The sequence below is a fragment of the Triturus cristatus genome, chromosome 1_2 (genome assembly GCF_964204655.1).
Source record: "Triturus cristatus chromosome 1_2, aTriCri1.1, whole genome shotgun sequence".
NCBI classification, from domain to species: domain Eukaryota; kingdom Metazoa; phylum Chordata; class Amphibia; order Caudata; family Salamandridae; genus Triturus; species Triturus cristatus.
The window spans coordinates 1,174,786,368-1,174,813,660 of NC_140580.1; the positions used below are offsets into that span (position 1 = coordinate 1,174,786,368).

The window sequence follows — 27,293 nt, forward strand, 5'->3', positions numbered from 1 at the left end:
AGGATCCAGACGATGAAGTCTCTCCTCCTCCTTGGAAGGGTGACGGGGAGGATAGAAGGTAGGTAAGGTAATGGATTGCCCAAGATGGAAAGGAGTAAACCACCTTAGGCAGGAAAGCAGCCCTGGTCCTCAGAACCATCTTTTCTGCATGAATGGTCAAAAACTGAGGTTTGGAACTAAGAGCCTGAAGCTCACTTACCCTCCTGGCCAGGTAACAGCGATCAGAAAGACCGTTTTGAAAGACAGAAGTCTCAACGGACAACTATGAAGTGGCTCAAACGGAGAACCCATGAGGAAAGTGAGTACAAGATTTAAATCTCACTGAGGCATAACGAAGGGTATAGGAGGAAACCTATTGGTGAGGCCCTTAATTAACCTCATACAACTGGAGATTTAAACAAAGATAGCTAGTCCGGCAAACAAAGGAAAGTCGACAAAGCCGATAAATAACCTTTAACTGTAGCCACAGCACAATCCTGCTGGGCAAAGGAAAGAGAGAAACTCAGCACAAAAGACAAGCGGGTCTTCAAAGGATTAATGCACCGCTCTCTACACCATTTCACAAATTTGGACCAACTGGAGGAATAAATAGATTTGGTGGAGTGTTTCCTGGAAGATAAAATAATGACCACCACATCCGGTGGGCGAGAGAAAGTACTCCGGTTGCCCCGTTCAATCTCCAGGCATGAAGGTGCAGGCTCTGGAGGTGGGGGTGTGGAACCTGCCCCTGCGAGAGGAGATCTGCCCTGAGAGGGAAACGGAGGGTTTGATGAGAAGTGAAGTAGATCTGTGTACCACAACCTTTTTGGCCAATCTGGGGCGATCAGTAGAACTTGCGCCTGGTCTTGGCGAATCTTTTCTCAGAATTTGAGGACTCAAGGGAATGAGGGGAAACGCGTGAGGAGCTGCGTACTCCATTCCAACTGAAACGCTCCCTGCATCGGAAACTGAAGACTGCAGAACGACAGGCAGTGCGCATTCTCGCGAGTGGCAAAGAGGCCCAAATGAGGTAATCCCCACATCCTGAAGATGAGATGGACCACCTCCTGATGAAGTCGCCACTTGTGATCTGCCGAAAAGTGCAGATTGAGACTGTCCGCACGAACATTTAACACTCCTGCCAGATGATTTGCCATAACACAAATCTGATGGTCCCAGGACCAGAGTAGCAGAGCCTCTCTGCTGAGACGATATGACCAGACTCCTCCCTTTTTGTTTATATACCACATCGCTGTATTGTTGTCTGTCAGGACATGAACCGACTGACCGCGAAGGTATGGAAGAGAGGCCTTGAGAGCTAAACGTATCACCCGCAATTCCAGCAGGTTGATGAGAAACAACCTCTCCTCCGGAGACCAAAGGCCCTTGATTTCCAGATCCCTCAGATGAGCACCCCACCCTAGAGTGGAGGCATCCGTGATCACTGTGGCCACCGGTGAAGGAAGACGAATAGGCTTTCATTGCAACAGGTTGCCCTCCGCACTCCACCAAGTCAGATCCGCTGCAGTGTCTCTGGAGATCCTGACCAACTCCCTGAGATCTCCGTCGTGCTGATACCACTGCCTGCTGAGGCACCACTGAAGAGCCCTCGTGTGCCAGCGTGCATGGTTGACCAACAGAATGCAGGAAGAGAACAGACCGAGCATGCGTAGGACTTTCAGGACTGGAACAACCACTCCATCGTGAAACAAAGGAATCATCTCTTGAATGTCGAGAATCATCTGTGGAGGCGGAAAGCTAGACACACAGCCGTGTCCAATACTGCCCCTATGAACAGGTTGCACTGTGAGGGCACCAGGTGAGATTTGGGCCCATTTATCGAGAAGCCCAAGCTGAACAACAGCCATGCTGTACTGTGCAGATGATGAAGCACCATCTCCGATGAGTGTTTTGAGCAGCCAGTCGTCCAGATAGGGGAAAACAGGAACCCCTGATTTCCTGAGATAAGGTGCCACCACCGCTATCTCCTTTGTGAAGTCTCAAAGCGCAGAAGTAAGGCCGAACGGAAGGACTGCAAACTGGTAGTGCTGAGACCCTACCCTAAAATGGAGATACTTCCTGTGCGACTTCAGGATGGGAATGTGAAAACATGCACCCTGCAAGTCGATCGACACCCTCCAATCCTCTTGTTGCAGCGCTTGAAGAACCTGCGCAAGGGTCAACATCTTGAACTTTTCCTGTTTTAGGTAAAAATTCAAGACCCTGAGGTCCACGAATGGCCTTAATCTGCTATTCTTCTTGGGAATCAGGAAATACCAGGAGTAGCAACCCTGACCACTTTCCTGCTCTGGAACCACCTCTATCACACCTTTCTGTAATAAGGCAAGAACTTCCTGCTGTAGAAGCAACATATGTTCCTCTGAACACCAGCCCTGGCAAGCAGGGTAAGGAGGAGGAAACTCCCGGAAGGGAAGGGCGAACCCATTTTTCACAAGATTCAAAACCCCGAAGTCTGAAGTGATAGATTTCCAATCCTAAAGAAAATGGGACACCCGACCCCCTACAGGACCAGCATGCTCCAAGATGGGGGATCTAGAGCTGCTTTCCTGTGGTACCAGTGGTGGGGGAAGAAAAGGAGGAGGAGAGTTGACGGGATGCACCTCGCAGACGACCTCCACCCTTTCCTCTGTAAGATCTGTACAGAGGATTCTGTTGCTGTTGAGGCTGCTTTCGGCCACGAAGGGAAGCTGCCCTGCAAAAACCACAGTCTTTTTTATATCCAAACCCCATGGTTTGAGACTGAAGACCCAAAGATTTTGCAGTGGCTCTGTCTTTAAACCTCTGCAGCACCGAATCGGCTATCTCTCCAAACAGCTTGGATCCATCGAACAGCAGATCAAGGAGAGTAGCCTGCGCATCTGGCGAAAATCCTGAAGATAGAAGCCAAGCATGCCTCCTGGTAGCAAAAGAGGAGGTCATCACCCTGGCCACCGAATCAGCAGTGTCCAGACCAGACTAGATGACCTGACGAGCTGCAGCCTGAGTATCCACCAACACCTCCAAAAAAGAGCCACAATCACCATCCGGCAATTTGGGAACCAACTGCTTGACCGAATCCATTAGGGCATGAATATATCTCCCCAACAAGCACGTAGAGTTGGTGGATTTCAACATCATATTGGACGAAGAGAAGACCTTCTTGGCAGACTGTTCCAATTTTTTAGAGTCTCTGTCTGCAGGAGCCTGAGGAAAGGATCCCGTTGACTGTTCATAACAGGATGCCTGCACAACTAAACTTTCCGGAGTAGGATTTGCAGAAAGAAAAGCAGGATCACCAGGAGCAGGCCTGTACCTCCTTGCCACTGACCTTGAAACGGCAAGAGCAGAAAGGGGCTTCCGCCACACCTCAAGAATTGGCTCAGTCAAAGCCTCATTAAGAGGCAAGAGAGGCTCAATCACAGAAGATGGGGAATGCAAAAATTCTGTAAGAATATTAGGCCTGAACTCAGCCGTGGGCAACTGAAGGTCTAAAAGTTCAGCAGCCTTTCTGATCAATGCATGATAAGGCGCCACATCATGAGAAGGAGACGCCTTTGGAGAAGAAAGCTCCCACTCTGGAGAGGTGTCCAGACCACTAGCTTCTTGAAGGCCCTCAAACTCATCCACAGTCCTCAATTTCACCTTCTTCAGCTTCCTCCCGCTGAAACTCTTCCTCTTCTAACAGCCTCTGAGCCTCTCTTCTAGACCGCAACTTCGGAACTGGCGTCGGCAGCGACAAGCACGGCGCCAGAAACACCGGCGTCGATGGAAGAGCCTCCGATGAAGGCATCAGTGCAGACTGAAGCCGAGAGGAAGAAGGTCTACCAGATGGCGACGGAGACTGAGAAAACAGCGCAGAGAACCTCGGAGCCAGAAACTGCCAAGACGGCGCCATCGGCATAAAAGGCACGAAAGGTGCCTGGGCATATTGTTGTGGAACACCCAAATTGAAAGCAAGCGGACCTACGGGGACCAACAGCGCATCAGTGGGGTAGGCTGCTCAGGCAAACATGCAATACATCGCATTCAGAAAATGAGAAGGATCCGACCCAGGACCAGGAAAAGGTAGATAAGAGGCCAAGTCAGAAACCAATCGAGGCCGAGTCGGCGTTGGGGCCGCCGGATCCAAAACAGGTGAGGTCGTAGGCACAGGTGAAGACGACCTGGGCTCCTGATTATCTCTAGGCGCCGGAGATAACCTTGGCGTCTGTGACTGCGCCGGAGAACCCCTCAGCGACGGAGGGCGTGCCGGAGCCGCTTGAGAAGGAGAAGGCGAGGTGAAGTTCTTAGAACGACATCATGAAGCTGGAGAAGGTGACCTCAAAGCTCTATCCTTCGATGAACGACGTCGGGAACCGTGCCTTCTCTTCTTCTTATGCTTCCTCGACTTCAAAGTATGCGAAGTGGACGATTTCAATTTAGACTTTGACCTCTTCCGGCCCCTCTTCTCCTTTGTCTCCTTCGCCATAAAGAGCTTTGCCTCACGCTCCTTCAAAGCCTTTGAATTCACCTTCCGACAACTGGAGCAGCCTCCGATGTCGTGATCCAAAGAAAGACACCACAAACAGTCTTCATGAGGGTCAGTGATAGCCACATGACCCCCACACTCTCTGCAGGGCTTGAAACCCGACTTCTTTGATGTCGCCATAGCACTGCATCACCAAGAGAAACCGCAGAAAACAAAGTAACTGTAAAGAAAATGGAGAGTCCCAGAAAACCATTACGAGTCGACAGCGCAGAAAAAAGGGAACGGATGTCAGCATGCCAACGAGGTCTACTTGTGGCTCCAGTGAAGTCATACGGAGTCGCGAGTGGAGCCATGCCATTATGACGTCCTCGTCCACATGGGAGAGCTAGACAAAAGTTTCCGTGGAATGCTGGCCCAGGGGAGAATTCAAAAGGTGAGGAATCCACAGGCAGATGTATCCATCAGAATTAAAGTTTGGAAGATGGATATTCTGTCTAACCTGAAGGGCAAATGTATACTTATCTACCATCGCACTAAAGGATTATCAGCCAAAGCGGGTCTCAGCCCTCAATAAAAACATGTGGCGGAGAAAACCTCTGTGAAAAGCTGTCAGTGACCAAGTTGTAATCTTCCAGAAATGCAGGATACTGAACACAATACTAACATTTTCACTAGGGTTCCACTACTGATCATATTATAGAAATTTCCAGAAGTCATTCTTCTAGACTTGGTTGTTGGCGAGTCACCCTATAAATAGAAGCTGATCTCTCGTTAGATTTGGTAGAGCCTCTTCCAACGGAATAAGTGACGGGCCATCAACAACAAAGATATGGGTCTGTCAGTGTAATTGAAGCACTTCCTTTCTCAGTTGCCATGGCAGAGTGAATAATTAACGTTTGGTCTAGGGAAGGAAACTAACCAACTCTCACTGCCACCAATAACTAATGCATCTACTGTACTCCTGCTTTCTATGCTTTAAATCCCAATACACCAGGCATGTTCTATGTATTCAAAAAACGAGAGTTCTCGGTCCTCAGATTGTGGAGCATCTACAAGTGACCCAATAAACTAGTGCAGCCCTTAAATGCCTTACTTCCCATGACCATTTGGAACATGCAGTGCCTCGATCATGCTTGCTCTAGGTGGACATTCTCACCAAGGAAGAAATCTCCACTTCCTGAGAAATTGTTACTAGGGCAAATAGAAACTTACGACAGGTCCTTTATGCACTAGAGACCACCCCATAGCTAAAAGTATGTAGGAGAGACTTTAGGCTGGATTAGCCACTTCAGAATTAACTTGGTTGTCAAGTTATGGAAATATTTCACACCAAAGAATCCTGATTAGCATACAAGACCCTTCTAGGATAAGTAATGAAACAGTGAAAAGGACGAGTGACAACCAAAGGCTTCAGCAGTGCTCACAGGATCTACACATATCTGCGTCGGTGCAGTAGGCTGACTACTGCACATTATACAATGTGAGCCAGAAAGTGATACAATCTACAGATGGGCAACTGACAGCTGAGAGTGGTTAAAGGGGTGCTGCAGAGGTTATATAACATGCTCCCTTACGCCATCAAACCACCTCTACTCTCTTCGATCCAGAGGGAAGACTGACCACTACTCCGCCACTTTTTCTCCCAAATGTGTACAAAGAATGAGTAAATGCACTGGAAGGGCTTACATGGCTGGTTCCAACGATCAGCAGCATCCGCCAGGCTGAAATCAACATCTGATATTCCTGGACCGAGGCACAGCCTGCACCCTCAGTTTCAGCCACGTGACACACCAACGACTTCACGTATCCCGACCAGTAAGCATAGCGCTTCTCAGTGGAGAATCTCTGCAGGATGTCTTTTAAGGATGGATCCAGGGATCCCCTGCGCAAAGGAAAATGAGTTTAGTGACAAAATAGATAATGTCTGCAGAGACAAGAGCATGAGACAGAGAAACAAGGTTAAGAGATTAGGCTTGCACATTACGACCAGGTGAAAGAACATCAAGCACATGAGCAGCGGAACTAGGCTGAAAACATGGCAGACAGTGTCAATCATGGCAATAAAAGCAAGCACCTTAGCACAGAAGCGAGGCTAGAAGCACTGCAAGCCAAGCTTCATCAGTAACAAGATCACATGTTTGGAGACAGAAACAAGACGGCCACAGTGCTTTATAAGGTACTGTAGGAAGCTGGCTTTTTATGTAGTGCACAAAAATTAGTACACTAAGGAGAAAGTCCAGACGACCCTTATTGACTTACAGGGCTTAAATTAATAATCCCAAATGCTCTCTTTGTGGTAGTGTGGGTGAGAAGTTTAGGCTTCTCAGAGGATAGTGTTAAGCATTTGATGTACAGAAGGAATCAATAAATGAGAAACTCAAGATGAAACGTGAGACCAACTTAGAAAAATAACAGATTTTTATATAATTTTTTCCAGCAATATTATCGGAATCAGGTAAGTACTTTAGACGATTAAACACAAACAAGCCTTGGTGCTTGCAACTGTTTTCTGTACCGCGGTTATTGATGCAGGGTGGCGCCCGGGGGTCCTGGCATCTCCAAACTTGGCCGCAAGATGGATCTGATCTCCTGGAGCACGAAGACCTCTTGATGGGGGTGCATCTCACTCATTAGGCCCAAGGGTCGACAGAACCGGGCAGCAACAGTCGGTGCCTGCTGGTGCAGGGAAGTGCCTCCTCCATTCCAAAGGAGATGCGGCTGGATGGAGGAAGTGCTGGGCAGGTCTCCAAGGGTTTGGGGAGGCTGATCCGCTTCTGGACAAAACTGTTACAGTGACTGTGAGGAAAGCAGCAGTCAAGCAGGGTTTTGCGCCAAGGTAGATGCGGATCTACAATTCACATGTCTTTGGCTCTTCTTCGTCCTCCTTTCAGGCAGATGAATACGAGTTCCTGTTGTCAAGGGGCCACCTAAATAATACATTTAGGGGGGTTAAAGGGAGTGAAGAGTAGTAGCCAATAGGCTACTTACCCCTAGGGTCATTACACTCCCTCTATGATCACTTCCCGTGGGGAGTGGGTATAACCCTTTTCCAGAGCTCCTAATTCCACCGAAAACCAGATAGTGGAACCCTTCTTTTGTGGAATACGCCTACTTGCATTGCTAATTTCACGCCTGTTCTGGGGTCAAATGTTTCTCAGGACCCGGGGCAGGGGGTGGCCTCTCCCAGGTCTGAGGGAAGCAGGGGTTGCATTTCAAAGACGGCAGGGGCTTTGAAGTCCCTGGCCTTGATATGCTAAATCACTAGCCATCCTGCTGGAGGAGGAGTGAACACCTTCCTCTGGCGCAGGCATTGTTTCTAACCTCGGTGAGCGCGGGTTTCTCACCTGCAGGGAGGTCAGAAGAACAAGTTACTTACCTTCAGTAACGCTTTTACTGGTGGATACAGTATCTGCCTGTGGATTCCTCACCTTGTGAATATCCCCTGCGCCAGCAACATTCGGAAACTTTTGTAGCTCTCCACACCGACGAGGACGATGTCACAGAAGCACGGCTTCGCTCGCGGCTCCGCTGACGTCACTGGATCCATAAGAGGACCTTGTTGGCGCGATGACGTCAGTTCCGCCCTTTTTTTCCGTGCCTTCGAGGCACACGGACGGACTGACAGCAATATATATACAGTATACACAGTACATAATATACAAAACACACACAGTGTGAAGATAATACAGGAAGGCAAAAGAAATAACACACTGCCTTTGACAGTAACAAATACATTTTTAAACATCATCACTATTGTAGGTATACAAGGGTGGACAACCGGGAGGTGGGTCAGTGAGGAATCCACAGGCAGATCCTGTATCCACCAGAAAAAGCATTACCGAAGGTAAGTAACTTGTTCTTCTGATGGATACATCTGCCAGTGGATTCCTCACCTTGTGAAAAGATTCCCACAGCAGCCCCACTCTCGGAGGAGGGTGTCCACCTTCCTATACCAGAAAGTCTTGAAGGACGGAACGAGCAAAGTGTCCGTCCCTCCTCACCTCGGAGTCCAAGCAGTAATTCTTCGCGAAAGTGTGGAGGGAGGCCCAAGTTGCCGCTCTACAAATGTCCTCCACAGGAACACCTCTAGATAAGGCAGATGTAGAAGACTTTGCCCTGGTAGAATGAGCCCTTATACCCTCTGGAGGTTCCTTACCGGCCAAAGAGTAACATATCTTAATGTACAAGATAATCCATCGGGAAAGGGTGCGCTTGTGCACCGCTCTGCCTTTCCTGCAGCCAACAAAGAGCTGGTCGTCCGCTCGAAAGTCCTTAGTCCTATCGAGGTAAAAGCTCACTGCCCTTTTAGGGTCCAAGCGGTGAAGCCGCTCCTCCTCCTTGGAACGGTGAGGGGGCGGATAGAAGGTAGGAAGGGTAATGGACTGCCCCAGATGGAAAGGAGTTACCACCTTTGGCAGAAAAGCAGCCCTGGTCCTGAGTACCATTCTCTCAGCATGAATGGTCAAGAACGGGGGTTTTGAACTTAGAGCTTGAAGCTCACTTACCCTCCTTGCCGAGGTAATGGCAATGAGAAAGACCGTTTTAAAAGACAACAGCCTTAAGGGACACTTGTGCAAGGGCTCGAAAGGAGAACCCATCAGGTAATTTAAGACAAGATTTAAGTCCCATTGAGGCACAATAAAAGGAGTAGGCGGAAACTTATTGGTAAGACCCTTAAGGAATCGTAATACAATAGGTGGCTTAAACAAAGACGGCTGATCCGGCAAGCAAAGGAAAGCCGTCAAAGCCGATAAATATCCCTTTACAGTAGCTACAGCAAAGCCTTGCTGAGCAAGAGAAAGAGCAAACTGAAGGATGTTGGATAAACGAGCCCTCAAAGGGTCAATAGACTTCTCTCCGCACCAAAGAACAAATTTAGACCGCCTATAAGAATAGATAGATTTAGTGGAATGACGTCTGGCAGTCAATATTACATCTACCACATCAGGTGGGAGAGAAAAAGAATTCAGGTTGCCCCGTTCAATCTCCAGGCATGAAGGCGTAAGCTCTGGAGGTAGGGGTGTAGAACCTGCCCCTCCGACTGCGAGAGGAGGTCTGCCCTCAGAGGGAGACGGAGCGGAGGGCACAAGGAGAGGTGGAGAAGATCTGTATACCACACCCTTCTTGGCCAATCCGGGGCGATTAATATGACTTGGGCCCGGTCTTGGTGAATCTTCCTCAGAACCCAAGGAATCAAGGGTATGGGAGGAAATGCGTAAAGGAGATGCGAGTCCCATCTCAACTGAAACGCGTCCCCCAAAGCTCCCTGCATCGGATAACGGAGACTTCAGAGTGAATGACAGTGAGCATTCTCGAGAGTGGCAAACAGGTCCACCCGAGGAGTTCCCCACGTCCGAAAGACGTGACGAACCACCTCCGGATGGAGCCTCCACTCGTCCTCGGCAGAGAACTGCCAACTGAGACTGTCCGCACGCACGTTCAGAACTCCGGCCAGATGATTTGCCATGAGACAAATCTGATGATCCTGAACCCAGAACCAGAGATGCAGAGCCTCTCTGCAGAGACAATGCGACCCCACTCCTCCCTGCTTGTTGACATACCACATCGCGGTAGTGTTGTCCGTCAGGACTTGAACCAACTGACCGCGAAGGGAAGGGAGGAAGGCCTTGAGTGCCAAACGTATCGCCCGCAACTCCAAAAGGTTGATGTGAAGCAGCCTTTCCTCTGGAGACCAAAGACCCTCTATCTCCAGATCCCCCAGATGCGCACCCCACCCTAAAGTGGATGCATCCGTAATCACTGTGGCCACCGATGGAGGTAGATGGAAGGGCTTTCCTTGAGACAGATTGCCCTCCACGCTCCACCAAGACAGATCTGCTGCAGCTTCTCTGGAGATCCTCACAGACTCCCTGAGATCTCTGTTGTGCTGATACCACTGCCTGCGTAGGCACCACTGGAGCGCCCTCATGTGCCAGCGTGCATGGTTGACCAACAGAATGCAGGAGGCAAACAGACAGAGCAGGCGAAGGACCTTCAGGACTGGAACGACTGCTCCATTGTAAAACAAGGTAATCATTTCCTGTACGTCGCAAATCCTTTGAGGAGGTGGGAATGCTCGACTCACAGTAGTGTCCAGTACCGCCCCTATGAACAGGTTGCGCTGAGAGGGCACCAAGTGAGATTTGGACACGTTTATCGAGAAACCCAATTTGTACAACAGCTGGGTTGTAACCTGCAGATGATGAAGCACCTTCTCTGGCGACTCCGCTTTGATCAGCCAGTCATCCAGATAGGGGAAAACTGGAATCCCCGACCTCCTGAGATGGGCCGCTACCACTGCCATCACCTTCGTGAAGACTCGAGGTGCAGTAGTAAGACCAAACGGAAGGACCGCAAACTGATAATGTTGCGACCCTACCGTAAACCGGAGATACTTCCTGTGCGACTTCAGGATGGGGATGTGGAAATACGCATCCTGCAGGTCGATCGACACCATCCAGTCCTCCTGTTGCAGCGCTTGAAGAACCTGCGCAAGGGTGAGCATCTTGAACGTCTCCTGCTTCAGAAAAAAGTTCAAGATCCTGAGGTCCAGAATTGGACGTAGCCTGCCATCCTTTTTCGGAATCAGGAAATACCGGGAGTAGCATCCCTGACCCCTCTCCTGCTCCGGAACCACCTCTATCGCACCTTTTTTTAATAACGTAAAGACTTCCTCCTGCAGGAGAAGAAGGTTGTCCTCCGAGCAAGTACCCTGACAAGGAGGGTAATTCGGAGGGAATTCCCAAAAGGGGAGGGCGTACCCATTTTCTACAAGATCTAGAACTCAGAGATCTGAAGTGACCGATTCCCAATCTTGTAGAAAATGGGTAAGCCGGCCCCCTACAGGACTAACATGATCCAGAATGTTGGATCTAGGGCTGCTTTGCAGTGGTGGGAGGGATAGAGGAAGAGGACGAGGAGAGCTGCCGACCTTGAGCACGACCTCTGATTCTGCCACTGTAGCTCTTATACAGGGTGTTCTGTTGCTGCTGCTGCTGTTGCTGGGGCTGCCTGTAGGTCCGAAAGGCCGACCTTCCAAAGCCCCTGTATCTCCTAAATGAACCCCTAGGTTGTGTCTGCAGACCCAGAGATTTGGCCGTGGCTTTGCTTTCCTTAAAGCTCTCTAATGCAGCATCAGCCTTTTTACCAAAAGGCAAGTCCTGAAGCATTGCCTGCACATCAGGGGAGAACTCGGATGATTTCAGCCACGCACTCCTCCTTGTGGCAACCGAGGAGCCCATAATTTTGGCGACAGAGTCCGCAGTGTCCAGGCCACTCTGAATAACCGGACGCGCAGCCGCCTGAGTGTCTGACAGCACCTCATTAAAGTTCTGTCTGTCCTCCTCTGATAACTTAGGGGCCAGTTGTTTAGCAGAATCCATGAGAGCATGGATATAACGGCCCAAGAGACAGGTGGCATTTGTCGACTTTAAGGCCATACTGGCCGAGGAGAAGACTTTCTTGGCTGATTGGTCGAGTTTTTTAGCATCCCTGTCACCAGGGACCTGAGGAAAGGCACCTGAAGACCTCTTAGAGCAAGCAGCCTGAACCACCAGACTTTCCGGAGAAGGATGAGAAGTGAGAAAGTCTGGATCACCTGGAGCCGCCCTGTACCTTCTAGCCACAGTTTTTGAGACCGCAGGAGCTGAAAGGGCTTTCGCCATACCCCCATGACGGGTTCAGTGATGGCCTCATTAAATGGTAGTAAGGTCTCTGTCACGGTGGAGGGAGAATGTAAAACCTCAGTGAGGATGTTAGGCTTGAATTCAGCAGTTGGCAGCTGTAGATCCAAAAGCTCCGCTGCTTTCCTAATGACTGTGTGGTAGGGAGCCACATCTTTAGAGGGAGTATCGGCTGGAGGAGTAATCTCCCACTCTGGCGATAAATCCAGGCCACTAGCCTCCTTCAACTCTTCAAACAAGTCATCAGACATCATGAGCTCACCCTCTTCCATCTCCACAACCTGGTACCTTTGCTCTTCCACGACTCTTTGAGCTTCTCGCCTGGACCTAATCCTCAGGACCGGCGGCGCCACAACCGACTCAGACGGCGCCAGAGCCGGAGTCAAACACGGATCCGGAGGAGCAGCCGGAGTCGAACGAGGTCGAGCTGGAGCCGGTGAAGATGGAAGTGGAGTCGATGTCCTCGGCGCCGGGAAATGCCAAGACGGCGCCGCCGGGAAAAAAGGCATAAATGGAGCCTGAGTGTAAGCTTGAGGAACCCCCAGATTAAAAGCCATTGGACCCATAGGACCCGAAGGTGCTCCAGAGGGGTACATCGCTCTAGTGAAGAATCCATACATCGCATTCAAATAATGCGATGGATCTTGTCCCGGACCTGGAAAGAGGGGATATGGCTCAGACTGAGGCATAACCGGACTCGGGCCAATTGGCGCCGATGGTCGAGCCAGCGGAGTCGAAGACTCATCAGGAGCCGGAGCTTCTTCAACTGGAGCCGGAGAGTGCTCCCGTGTCGGAGATGGAGCCGGAGAGTGCTCCGGTGAAGCCACAGGCGAGGTCAGGCAAACAGGAGAAGCAGGAATTGAGACAGGAGAGGGAGAAACAAAGTCCTTATGACGTTGAGTAGGCGAAGTCGATCTCGGAGCCGCTTCTTTATCCGAACGATGTAGAGAACCATGCCTCTTCTTCTTTTTATGCTTCTTGGACTTAGAAGCATGCCCCAACGTCGACCTTGACAACGATCTGGATCGTCTTCGACCTCTCCTCTTTTTTCATCCTTGTAATAAACAACTTGGCTTCTCTTTCTTTTAAGGCTTTATTACACATCTTCCGACAGCAAGAGCATCCCGACATCGTGATCCGACGACAGGCACCAGACACAGTCCTCGTGCGGATCCGTGATGGACAAGTGCTTACCGCACTCCCTACACGGCTTGAATCCGGACTTCTTTGTCGACATCTTTAACAAGAAGCAAGAAGAAAGAGAAACACCAGCAGAAACACAAAGTAACTAGCCAAAGCTACGGAGAGTCCCAGAAAACCGCTAGCGTCGACGGCGCGGAAAAAAGGGAACTGACGTCGACGAGGTCCTCTTATGGATCCAGTGACGTCAGCGGAGCTGCGAGCGGAGCCGTGCTTCTGTGATATCGTCCTCGTCGGCGTGGTTAGTAACAAAAGTTTCCGAATGTTGCTGGCGCAGGGGATATTCACAAGGTGAGGAATCCACTGGCAGATGTATTCATCAGAAACATGTTTGCGTGGCAGGTTGGACCATACCAGTCAGCCAGCACACTAGATAGTGGAAGGTTTTTGAGGGGGTACCTCTAAGATGCAAGTCACAATAAATCTTGCACTGTACAGATTTATTAAGACAAGGTGTTTTTTTTTGTGAATCTATTTTTATTGGATTTGAGTATTAGTACAACATAAGTCAGATGCAATAGTAAACAATGTTGGGCATTACAATCAGCACATAGGTCATAGTAGTATCATACAATATTGTTACAGCACACGCCTGGAGTAATGTGAGAAGTGGTCAAGCATGAGATTGACAGATGCATGTACGGCCTTTGCTAGAAGACAAGCGAGAGGTGAGAGGCAGGAAAGAAGGCGAGCAGGAAGGCATAATGTCCACATTGCTGACCACATAGGTGTCTTCCAGGACCTAGGCGTTGGCAAATGTCTACTATCGCACATACGCACAAGTTACTTACTTGTGTAACGATATATCTGTAAGAGACATTAGTTAGTGATAGATTCTAAGGTAAGGAATCTATCACTAACGTGTCTCTTTCAGATGTGCGGGTGCAGTCCCATAAAGCCAGTAGATGCACTGGCAACCAGCTGTGTATGAGTGACAATAAAAGATTCACTATCAACAGTAACTAGGTACTGTGCATACAAAAAAAAGGGGGTCAAAGAAATGAAAAGGAGGAAAGTATATTGTATGCAAAAAAAACAAGTAGCCCGCAGCCCCCCCCCTTTGTTTTGCGTCCATGTGTGGCAGGACCCGATACTCATGTGCTAAACAGCTTCTGGCTGCTACCCCATGTTTCAAGTTTGTGTTGGTTGAGCGTTACAGGCAGTTTGTGTCCGGCTGCAAGGGATCCGAGCTGTGGATATGTCGTTGCTACCCACGGGATGAGGCGCTGCCAGAGACTGGCATGTCAGAAAGGTCTGCGGTCGGCGTGTCCGGGCTGTGTTGTAGTGCAAGGTAGATGGCAAATTAAAGACAAGGTGTTTGATACCAAACACCATAGGTTTCAGTAAAGCCATCATGTAGCTGGGGAACATGTAATGACCAATGGCAGTCTGCATGCAATTTGTATAGGGGTGCCATAGGATGGCATAGTACATGCTGCAGCCCTTAGGGACCCTCTTTAGCAGCCATGCCCTAGGTACTAGGGGTACCATTTACTAGGGACTTACAAGGGTGCTGAAGTGTGAGGCAATTGGAGTACAATTTTACCTTGTTTTTAGGGAAAGAGCACTGTACTGGAGCCTGGTTAGCAGGGACCCAGTGCACATCAGTCGAAGACATCAGTACCAGAGTCAAAACGTGGGCGTAACCAATAGAAAAAGGGGCACTTTCCTACAGCAGGCTCCTACTGTATTTTTTCCTAGAAATCATTAGCATGTCTCCCTAGGAGTCGCTCCTCTTACCTGGATGGATGAGGTGGGGCATAGAAATACAGCAAAGTAATGGATTGCCCTATGTGGAAGGTCATGACTACCTTTCTCGAGAAAGGTGCTTTGCTCCAGAGGAGAAGACAGATGTGTGAGATTGCTGGACGGACAAGGCCTGGAGTTCACTCACTCGTTGAGCATAGATGAAAACAATGAGGAACACAGTCTTTATGTTCAAAAGGCATATAGCACAGCTGTACATCGGTTCAAAAACAGTGCACATCAGGTAGGTGAGAACCAAACTCAGGCCCCACTACGGCATCATAAAAGGTGTTGGTGGGAACATGTGTATCAACTCCTTCAAGATACGCATCAATCAGTGATTTGAAAAGGAATGGATATGGTGAACCATAGGAAGGCAGAAAGATAACCTTTAACTGACACAAGAGCAAGCAAGTTTTTGCTGGGCTTGAGAGACAAAACAAACAAGTTGCAAATCTTGGGGTAACGCTTTTTCTGGTGGATACAGTATCTGCCTGTGGAATTTCCCCTTGCGCAGCATTCCACGGAAACTTCACTATAGCTCTCCCACGTCGACAAGGATGTCACAATGGAATGGCTCCGCTCACAACCCTGCTCGACGTCATCAGAGCCATAAAAGGACCTTGTCGGCATGCTGACGTCAATTCCACCCATTTTTTCCGTGCCTTCAAGGCGAACGGGTGAACCAACAACATTTCACAAGTATACACAGTATACAATTTAAAGAAGAAAAACTGGAAATTCTAAAACAGACATTTCCTAGTGAAAAGAAATCACATTATTCTGAATAAGAATAAAACACATGAATTTCATACTAATTATTTTTTGGGTATAAATAGGCAGACAATGGGGAGGCAGGTGAGTCAGTGAGGAATACACAGGCAGATACTGTATCCACCAGAAACAGCGTTATCGAAGGTAAGTAACTTGCTGTTCTGATGGATACATCTGCCTTATGAATTGAATCCCAAAGCAGTCCCGCTACCGGATCAAATTCAAATCCCACTGAGGAATGATAAATGGAGTGGGAGGAAACTAGTTAGTGAGACCCTTAAAGAATTTCAGGGCTATGGGAAACTTAAACAAAGATGGTTGGTCTGGCAGGCAAAGAAAGGCCGACAAGGCAGACAAGTAGCCCTTAACAATAGTCACTGCACAACCCTTATGAGCCAGGAAAAAAGAGAGCAGCTCAGAATATCAGAAAGACGGGCCTGCAAAGGATCAATTGATCTCTCTCAACACAATTTAACAAATTTGTCCCACCTACCAGAATAGACATTTGGTGGAGTGTCTTCTGGCTGATAAAATAACACCCACCACATTCTGGCAGGAGATAGAAAGAATGCAGGTTGCCCGTTCAAGCTCCAGACATGAAGGTGCAGGCTCTGGAGGTGGGGGGGGGGGGGGGGGGGGGGGGGGTTTGAACCTGCCCCTGCAAGAGGTCTGCCCTAAGAGGGAGACGGAGCGGAGGGTGCAATAAGAGGTAAAGGAGGTCTGTGTTCCACACCCTTCGTGGCCAATCTAGGGCGATCAATAGGACTTGGGCCCGGTCCTGATGAATCTTCCTCAGAACTCGAGGAATCAAGGGTATGGGGGGGGGGGGAGGGGGGGGGGGGGACATGTAAAGAAGCTTTAAGCCCCAGTCTGGCTGAAATGCGCCCCCACAATGCTCCCTGCATCAGATACTGAAGACTGCAGAACGACAGGCAGTGTGCATTCTCCTGAGTGGCAAACAAGTCCAAACGAGGAAACCCCCACATTCTGAAAATGTGATGGACCACCTCCGGATGAAGACGCCACTCGTGATCGTCAGACAACTGCCGACTGAGACTGCACACACATTCAGCACCCCAGCTAGATGATTTTCAATCACACACACATCTGATGGTCCTGAGCCCAGGACCAAAGATGCAGGGCCTCTCTGCAGAGACAATGCGACCCCACTCCTCCCTGCTTGTTGACATACCACATCGCGGTAGTGTTGTCCGTCAGGACTTGAACAAACTGACCGCGAAGGGAAGGGAGGAAGGCCTTGAGTGCCAAACGAATCGCCCGCAATTCCAGAAGGTTGATATGAAGCAACCTTTCCTCTGGAGACCAAAGGCCCTTGATCTCCAGAACCCCCAGATGAGCACCCCACCCTAAGGTGGAGGCATCCGTTATCACCGTGGCCACAGATGGAGGTAGATGGAAGGGCTTTCCTTGAGACAGATTGCCCTCCACGCTCCACCAAGATAGATCCGCTGCAGCTTCTCTGGAGATCCTGATCGACTCCCTGAGATCTCCGTTGTGCTGATACCACTGCCTGAGGAGGCACCACTGGAGCGCCCTCATGTGCCAGCGTGCATGGTTGACCAACAGAATGCAGGAAGCAAACAGACCGAGCAGGCGAAGGACCTTCAGAACTGGAACAACCGCTCCATTGTGAAATAAAGGGACCATCTCCTGTATGTCGAGAATTCTTTGAGGAGGAGGAAATGCTTGACACACAGTAATGTCCAGTACTGCCCCTATGAACAGGTTGCGTTGAGAGGGCACCAGGTGAGATTTGGGCACATTGATCGAAAAACCCAAGTCGAATAACAGCTGAGATGTTACCTGCAGATGATGCAGCACCATCTCTGGGGACTCTGCCTTCAAAAGCCAGTCGTCCAGGTAGGGGAAAACGGAATCCCCGACCTCCTGAGATGGGCTGCCACCACTGCCATCACCTTCGTGAAGACTCGAGGTGCGGTAGTAAGACCAAACGGAAGGATCGCAAACTGGTAATGTTGCGACCCTACCGTAAAACGGAGATACTTCCTGTGCGACTTCAGGATTGGAACATGGAAGTACGCGTCCTGCAAGTCGAGCGACACCATCCAGTCTCCTTGCTGCAACGCTTTAAGAACCCGCGCAAGGGTCAGCATCTTGAATTTCTCCTGTTTTAGGTAATAATTCAAGACTCTGAGGTCCAGTATCGGACGCAATCTGCCGTCCTTCTTGGGAATCAGGAAATACCGGGAGTAGCATCCCTGACCCCTTTCCTGCTCTGGAACCACCTCTATCGCACCTTTTTGAAGCAAAGCTAGCACCTCCTTCTGCAGAAGAAGTAGATGGTCCTCTGAGCAGTAACCCTGGCAAGGAGGGTAAGGAGGAGGAAACTCCCGAAAGGGAAGGGCGTACCCAGTCTCCACGAGGTTTAAAACCCAAAGGTCGGTTGTAACAGATCTCCAACCTCGCAGAAAGTGGGACACCCGACCCCCCACAGGTCTTACATGATCCATGATGGGGGATCTAGGGCTGCTTCCCTGAAGCGTCATTGGGAGCAGAGGAGGCAGAAGATGAAGAGGGGTTGCGGCCAGAACCTCTCAGACCTCTTTGTCTCCCTCTATAGGACCTATAGAGGGGATTCTGCTGCTGCTGTTGCTGCTGCTGCTGAGGCTGCCGGTAGGAGCGAAATGAAGACCTCCCAAAACCTCTGAACTTCTTAAGTCCAAATCCTTTAGCAGGAGCCTGCAGACCTAAAGATTTCGCCGTCACCCTGCTCTCTTTAAACCTCTGCAAGGCGGAATCAGCCTTTTCACCGAAAAGCCTCTGTCCGTTAAATGGCAAATCCACCAATGTGGCCCGAACGTCCGTAGAGAAGCCAGACGAACAAAGCCACGCTTGCCTCCTAGTGGCTATAGATGACCCCATTATCCTTGCCACCGAATCAGCCATATCAAGCCCCGACTGAATCACCTGCCTTGCAGCTGCCTGAGTGTCCGTGACCACTTCCATAAAGGACGCCTTATCACCTTCTGGCAACTTAGGGGCTAACGATTTTATTGAGTCCATAAGAGCATGAACATAGCGCCCTAGCAAGCAGGTGGCATTAGTGGACTTAAGCGCCATGCTCCCAGACGAAAAGGTCTTTTTAGCCGCCTGATCAGCCTTCTCAGGCTCCCTATCCGCAGGAGTCTGAGGATAAGCCTCTGAAGCATGCTTCGAGCAGGACGCCTGTACCACCAGACTTTCTGGAGAAGGGTGTGAAGATAGAAAACCTGGATCTCCAGGTGCCACCCTATATCTTCTCGCCACCTGCCCGGAGACTGCCGGGGAAGAGAGTGGCTTACGCCAGACGTCCATAACTGGCTCCAAAATAGCCTCATTAAAAGGCAGCAAAGGCTCACTGGTCGAGGTAGGCGAATGCAACACCTCCGTCAGAAGGTTAGGTTTATACTCCGCAGAGGGCAACTGCAAGTCCAACAACTCTGCGGCCTTCTTTATAACCAGATGGTAAGGAGCCAGCTCTTGCGGTGGAGAGGACCTAGAGGAAGAATGCTCCCACTCCGGAGTCGTATCCAGGCCACTAGCCTCTTGAATCCCCTCAAATTCGTCAGAAGACGTGGCCACCTCACCGTCTTCCACCTCCACTCTATAACGCTCCTCCTCCAAGACCCTCTGCGCCTCTCTCCTTGAACGGATCCGAGGAGCCGGCGCCGTACGCGGAGTCGGTGGAACCGAACGTGGAGCCAGAGCTGTCGGAGTCGGCGGCGCTGGAGTCGGAGGCGCCAGACGCGGTGCCGAAGGAGTTGGCAACGGCGTCGAAGAAGGCTCCGAAGAAGGACGATCCAATCGAAGCCGAGATGGATCCCCAGACGGCGCCGGAAACTGCCACGAAGGCGCCATCGGCAGAAAGGGCATAAACAGGGCCTGAGCGTAATGCTGCGGCACTCCCAGAGTATAAGCCATAGGACCCACGGGACCAGTAGGTGCGCTGGATGGGAAGGCAGCCCGTTGGAAAATCCCATACATTGCATTTAAAAAATGCGTCGAATCCGCACCCGGAGTCGGGAACTGCGGATAAGGGATTGATCCCGGATCAGGGTGAGGAGTACCTGGTTCGGGCGCCGCTGTGTCCTCAACAGGCGCCCCAGGATCATCCGGCTCTGGAGAAGGCTCTTTTCCTTGCAATTGTTCGGCCTCAGAAGCCGAAGACTCCACTGGAACTGGTGACTGAGCCGGTGACTGCGCCGGAGTCCGCTTCGGCGAAGGAGATCCCTCTGGAGACTTAGACGGAGAAGGAGACACATCCTTACTTCGACGTCGAGGCGAAGTCGACCTCGACGCCTTGCTCTTCGAAGACCGGCGCCGAGAGGAATGCTTCCTTTTCTTATGGTGTTTCTTCGACTTCGCAGAATGCGAAGTCGACGACTCCTGTCTGGAGCTCTCCTTCTTCCAACCTCTCTTCTCCTTCTTAGCCTTGGCCATGAAGAGCTTCGCCTCCCTTTCTTTAAAGGCCTTGGGATTCATCCTTCTGCAACTGGAACAATCTTCCACGTCGTGGTCGGATGAAAGGCACCACAAGCAATCTTAATGGGGGTCTGTCATTGACATGTGGCCCCCACATTCCCTACAGGGTTTAAAACCCGACTTCCTAGTCGAAGACATGACAATTTTCTCCAACAGTAACCACTAAACGACTACAAAGTAGCAGGAGAGTGCTGGAAAAACCGTTGCGCGTCGATGGCGCGGAAAAAAGGGAACTGACGTCATCACACCGACGTGGCTCTCGTGACGTCATACGGAGTCACGAGCGGAGAAGATGCATTAAGACGTCGTCCACGTCGGCGTAAAGAGCTGGGGAAAAAAGTTCTGTGGAATGCTGGCGCAGGGGATATTCACAAGGTGAGGAATCCACTGGCAGATGTATCCATCAGAAACACACGCACTGCCCTTGCAGGCTGAGTGTCTGGGTACAGAACAAAACAGTCGACATGGCACACATCCCTATGTGCCATGCCCACCACACACACTGCCCTGGCATACATCAGCCACCCCTCTAGCTGGGTGCCCTATGCCAGTGGTGTGGGTACAGGTGCATGAGCCCTGTGCCCCTACAGTACCCAGGTCCATTCCTGGGCACTAAGTAGATTACTGCCATTTAAGAGTATATGGTGCTGGGAGATCGTCAACACGAACTCCACAGCACCATGATGGCTCCACTGAAGACTGAGAAGTTTGGTATCAAACTTCTCAGCACATTAAACCTGCACTGATGCCAGTGCAGGATTTAATGTACAATGCACGACAGAGGGCATCTTAGAGATGCCCCCTGAACCAAACCTACAATCCACGTATTGTCTGAGGGGCTGCCTAGGCTGCCACACAGCAGACATGTTGCTGGACCCCTGGGTAGAGAGCCATTCGCTCTCCTGGGTCTGCAACATTGCATATCCTGGGCGAGGTGCTAGGTCTCCTCCCCCAGGATGGGCAGGGGAAGCTTCAAAGGCATGCCGCCTTTGTGAGCTTCTCCAGGCCACTTGCTGTACTCAGCAACTGGCCCCTACCGGTTCTAAACCCCTACTCTGGCGGGAAGACTGGCTGGAAACCTCAAGGAAGGACAGGGGGTGTGCCAGCCTCTGCCAACCCCACCCCTCAGGTGGGGGAGGCAAAGTGAAGCACATCTCCGGGCTCTCGCCATCTTGAAGATGGGGAGCCCTGCCCAATCAGGACTAGGCCACTGCCCCCCTCCCACAGGAGAGTGTTAGGAAAGGGGGTGTACCCACCCCAGGGCAGGGACCGAGTGGTCCCTGCCTTTTACCTACCTGTAATGCCCCTAAATTTAGTATTTAGGGGCACCCTGAACCTTCCTTCCTTAGATCCAGATTCCGAACCAGCAAAGAAGATCAAGAAGCAAGACGACCTGCCGTGCAGCTGCTAACAAGAGGAAGACACCAACTGCTTTGGCCCTAGCCCTACCGGCCTTTCGACACTCGAACCTGCTCCTGCTAAATCCCTGCATCTTCCGTGGCCAATAAGGACCTGGCTACCTTGTGACTCTAAGCATCTGGGACTCCCACGAGCAGAGGTACTGCTCAAAGCAAGTAACTGACCCCTGGCATCAGCCAGGAACCGCGAACTCTGCACACTCTGCACCTGCCAAGTCTGGCCTGTGCTGGAGTGGACAAAGACCACGAGGACGTACCCCGGCGACTGTGACCCCGAATCCAGCACCCAAGGACCCACCTCGACGCTACAGACGACGCCTGCAGCCTCAGAACCAGGGACCCCCCCCAACCGCGATCAACAGAGGGGTAAGATTTCCCGACACCAAAAGGGACACCTGCACCCGACGCCCTGCGGCCCCCTGTGCCCAACTTCTGGGTACCTAACTATCCTCCAACTACCCAACTTACCTCTCGAAGTGGTGGTCGCACCTGAAGAATCTTCGTCCCCGAGCTTGCAGCCTTTGTTCGTTCTTGAGCCTCTCCATTGCAATCCATTGAGCGCCCGACGGCTCAAAAGCACCCTGCACAAAGCCACCCGAGTGCCCCTGGCAGTGCAACCTCTACTCCAATCTACTTCCCCATTTGCCCTGAGCAAGTGACCAGGAGCCCAGCTCCCACAGCCGCGTGGCCTGCTAGCCAGCAGCCACCAACCAAGGGACCCCTGCCTTCCATAGGATAACATTGGGCCTAACTGACTCTGCACCCAGCTGTTCCTGTGCCGCTGAGGGTGTAACAACTGTACTTACCTGACCCTGGAAGACCCCTGAGTCTATGCCTAGAACCTTAACTCTGCCAGTCGAGTACTTACCCAAAAGCCGATAACTCACTTTTCTTCCATAGGATAACATTGACTGGTTTCCCTTGAAAATTCTTTTAAGTGTGGAGTTTCTAAACTTTTAAATATTCACCTAAAATCAACCGAGTAATGAAAACGAAAATACTCACCTGCTATCAGGAGAGATCCCAGTGCTGGATCTTGGTGCCCAGCCCTGACCCTGAAAAGTAATTAGAACCATACTTACCGCTAACTCAATTTTCTCCCATAGGAAACCATTGACTGTTTTTCTGTGAAATTTCTTCTGTCGATTTTTGCAACCTACAAATATTCTTTAAAAATCGCGCCAATTGTGAAAACGTAATTACTTACATGTTTTAGATAGATGTCCCAGTGCTGAACCTAGGAGCCCAGCACTGGATTACAAAAGTAACGAGAACATACTTTACCTGTAACTTGAATTTTCTTCCATAGGAAACCATTGACTGTTTTTCTGTGAAATTTCTTTTAAGTGTCGATTTTGCAAACTTACAAATATTCGTTAAAAATCACCTGTATAACCTAAACGCATTCTCTCAACTACTTACAGGTGGTACACTAGTGCTGGATCCAGGATCCAAGACTGAACTAGTAACAGTAACAATAACCCCATCTTCCTGCTAAGTGAATTTACTCCCATAGGATAACATTGGTGATTCTATTAGAAAAAGTTTTTAAGTGTCAACTTTTAAAATACCAAAATATTGCTTAAAAGTCACAACAGTAACAATCATATTTACTCACCTGTTTCGAGGAACTGTCCCAGGACTGAATCTAGGATCCAGTCCTGGAGTTAGAAAAGTAATCCTTAAAGTAACTAATTGCATTTAACTTGAAATTCCCATTGAGCTCAATGTATTATTGTGTTTGAAATTGTGTTGCCGATTGCAACCACTAACTATTGCATTCAAAAGTCTATTGCCTATTGAAAAGTATTTATCTAAAGCCTCTCAATCTGAGAAAGTATATTTTGATACCTATTGTTGGTTCTAAAATAAAACAACTACCTATTTTTATACAAAAACCATTGGCCTAGAGTTCAGTTCTTGAGTGTGTGAGACCATTTGCTGACTGAGTGTGTACAACAAATGCTTTACACTGTCCTCTGATACTGCCTTACTGCTCGACCAAGCTACCACTTTAGAGAGTAAGGTTATATCTAACTTTAGCCTCTGACAAACCTCTGGGGGCTGTGGACTCTGTGCACACTGTACCTATTTGGGAACAGTATATACAGAGCCACTTTCCTACAAAATCTCTTCAGAAAGTCAATGAAGGGTCACAGGGATTTTACTTTGAACTACTAATCTCCATATTAAACATGTGGCACAGGAATCGAAAATGGGGCATTTGAATTTGCTGCATCAAAATGTCCACTATCTTCTTACAGAAGTGATCATCGCAGGCAGAGAGCTGAAGACGCAGGTGATGTGCCTTTTAAGAGCCACTTTTCCGACTTACCTCATTGTGTGCCCATACATAAGTCACTTCATCTACCTGAGCCCAAGGTCTGTGGTCTCAAAAATGAGAAGCCTATAGAAAAAGGATACTTACTGGTATTGAGTGTTACAGTAACAAAAGTGTATCTAGTCGTTCACTTCCTGTCGTCCTTGTGCCAATATAGGGGAGATTCTGTAAGCCAGAATTCAAAGGAGAAGCCACAAAATACAGCATATGCTGTCCCAACGATGTACAGGGGTGAGCGCTGGACCATGTGTTTATCAATCTCACCCCAACTATCCACTACATTTAGAACTTAGCGATACAGAAAGTTCCAAAGAGTTCATCACATACAAGTCGTCAGAGTTTTCCATTCTCAGAGCAAGATATTATTTTCTGAAATCCCATTCACATCTATTTTTGATGGTGCAAATACCCAGTCACCTTCTTTATCAGTTAGCAAATAATCCAAGTACAGACATACATTTTGTGACCATTCATCTGAGAGAAGGAAAGACTCTGCTCAATGCAACTTGGTGAAGCTGTTTTGCTGGTTGCAAACAGGAAGGAATAGCCTCAAAGCTTGAGAGAGCGTAAGCTGTTTTCCTAAGAGAGGAGTCTGATATCCAAGTCACACTTCCAAAAGCAGCCCTTTCTCCACTCACAAGCAGGAGCAGTATTATATTACAGCCTAGGGCTGCAAAGGAACATCCTCATTGCATATTAAGTCCATACCTTGCATTTAAGCTCAATACACTAGGAATCCCACGATCCCATGAGTTATCAGACACTTACCTGACCACGTAGTAAATTTCCAGGCAAATAATCCTCATGATGAACGAGCATGTCTCCAGGATACTTGGCTGCAGTGGAAAAAAATACCAGTAAAATTAAGGAGCATACATGGTCACTCACACTTCAAATGTATGACTGCAGTGAGTGCAGTCCACTGTTAGTCACGGTGCAGGATGAGCCTGTATATCTGCCCAGTGTATGTCATCGGCAGCCAAAGCACAGAACCAGCCCCATAGCAGCCTAGTCCAATGCATGCCATACTTGAAAGGCGTGCCATTGTATGCCAAAGCTAGACCACCACTAAGAGACCTGTGTGTCCACTATCTAATGGCATCACTTCGCAATGCACCCAGAGACACCCTCCGGCAATGGCCCGTGCATGCCATCCTCAAATAGTATGCTGTGAGGATTACAGCCCAAACCACAACCTTGAACCAGCACTCTGTGCATGCCATTCTCACAACAAATGTTACCTGAACACAGCCCAGTGCCACTTCACCCCACACCACAGTCCTGCGATCACCAGTCTCAAAATAAAAGCCACAGTGGACATTCTCTCTGTGTGAGGGTTCGAAGCTCACAACAGTCTTACTGCACAGCACAAAGGAGCTGCAGCGGACAACCAGCCCCTCTCCTTTAAAGGAGTGCAAGGAAAAAGAAGCCACAGAAAAGGCAATAGACAGAGCAGCATCAAGAGGACAGGCCTCCCAATTCAGAGTATCACCGACAGCCTTAATCAAGAACGTCTGATGACCACAGGCCTTTGGCCTTGAGGGCCGCTTGCGAACTGGGCCATAAGTGTCCTTAGCAGATGAAGGCATGACTGTGATGCCTCCTCCTCAGCAGGGCTGTCAGTGTCAGGAACTTCACTTCACTTCCAGACAAGAGTGTAAAGACAACATGTAGACAGGAACAGTGGCATGGGGGTCACTTGCAAACAGTGCAAAGAGAGAGAGGGGCACTGGAAGACAGGGCAGTGGGCATAAGGTCCGTTTCCAGACAGCTTCACTCGTAGACAACGCTCTGGATATGGAGGTCACTCGCAGACAGGGTTGTGGGCATGAGACCGACGCATAGACAGGGCCCTGGGGGCATGAAGGTCACTCACAGAGAGGGCCGTGGGAGTGAATGGCACTAGCAGACAGGATCGCAGGCATGAGGGTCATTCACCAACATGACTCCAGGCATGAAGGGTACAGGCAGACATGGCTGTGAGACGGAGGGCCACTGACAGGATGGTCACTGGACAAAGAGGTCACTTGGTCATGGCAGTGGCCATGACAGTCATGCAGCGACAAGGCTCTGGGCATGAAGGCCGCTCTCAGACAGCTGTGTCTCGGAGGGCGACTTGCAGATGTTGCAACAGGTGAGTGTGTCATCCACAAACAAAGCAGTAGGTTATTAGAGGAGGTAAATCATGAACAGGTGTGAAGATGCCTCATGAACAGAGCTTTGAGTGTGACAATCCTTCACAGACAAAGCTATAGGTGAGGGAACTCAGACAAGGCTGTAAAGTGTGAGGATGACTCACGGAAAATGATGTAGATGAGACGAATCACGGACAGGACGAACTATTTACTTACCTTCAGTAATCTTTCTGGTGGAAACTAACTGCAGATTCCTCACCTTATACATATTCCCCAGGCATCAGACTGGATCCAGACACCTTAGACTTGTACTCCTTTGTGCCAACAGGTGGCATTGTGGGGCTCCGTGCAAACACAAGGAGATGATGGACAGAGAGCTGAAACTTTACAGACACCCACCCCCAGTCACACATCTGGGTTGAATCCATCATCGTTCTTTAGCTCACTTCGCCACCCCAGTTCAGACCCACCTATATGTGTAGTGGTACAGGACCTCTAAGAGTGGCAAAATAAGTGCTGCAGCCCTTAGAGGCCTTCTCTGGTCACAGTGCCCTAGGTACCTGTGGTACCATTTACCAGGGGCTGACCTGTGGCCACAGAAGCCAATTGGGTTTGTTTTGGGGAAAGAACACAGGTGCTGGGAACCTGATTGGCAGGGACATAGGGCACACCAAGTAAACGTGCATCAGTACTCTGGCAAAAAGTGGGAGGTTTACTACAACAGAAAGCCACTTTCCTACAGGAGTTTAGCCCTGACCGCCACTGTAGGAAGCTCGAGGTGGGGAACCTTGGCCGCCCTACGCAACACCAGAAGCTCCCTCCTCCGTAGCCACAGTAGGAGACGACAACATGCCAAGGTCTGGGGAAGTATCGAGACCACTGGCATCCCCCAGGTCCTCTCTCCAGTCCGGGTCATGATCCAACTGGTCGGTCAGAGGGTCACCTGACCCCTCCCAGTCCTTCTCCTCGTCCTCTGGGTGCCAATCTGGCCTAGAATGGACCCCAGGAGTGAACAGGGGCACAATGACGCCACTCTGCGCTGGATCC

At 49.8% G+C, this 27,293-nt stretch overlaps 1 protein-coding gene across 2 annotated transcripts in view; it reads right to left on the reverse strand.

Moving 5' to 3' along the window:
* The window catches only part of NUP188 (nucleoporin 188), a 1,223,536-nt gene that overhangs the window by 297,631 nt on the left and 898,612 nt on the right, over positions 1-27,293 (reverse strand). For both annotated transcript variants that reach the window (XM_085614037.1, XM_085614036.1), the window contains exons 29-30: positions 24,880-24,947; positions 6,134-6,329 (exon numbers count right to left, since the gene is read on the reverse strand). In XM_085614037.1, coding sequence (XP_085470163.1) covers positions 6,134-6,329; positions 24,880-24,947 — 264 coding nt within the window. The remainder of the gene's footprint in view (positions 1-6,133; positions 6,330-24,879; positions 24,948-27,293) is intronic.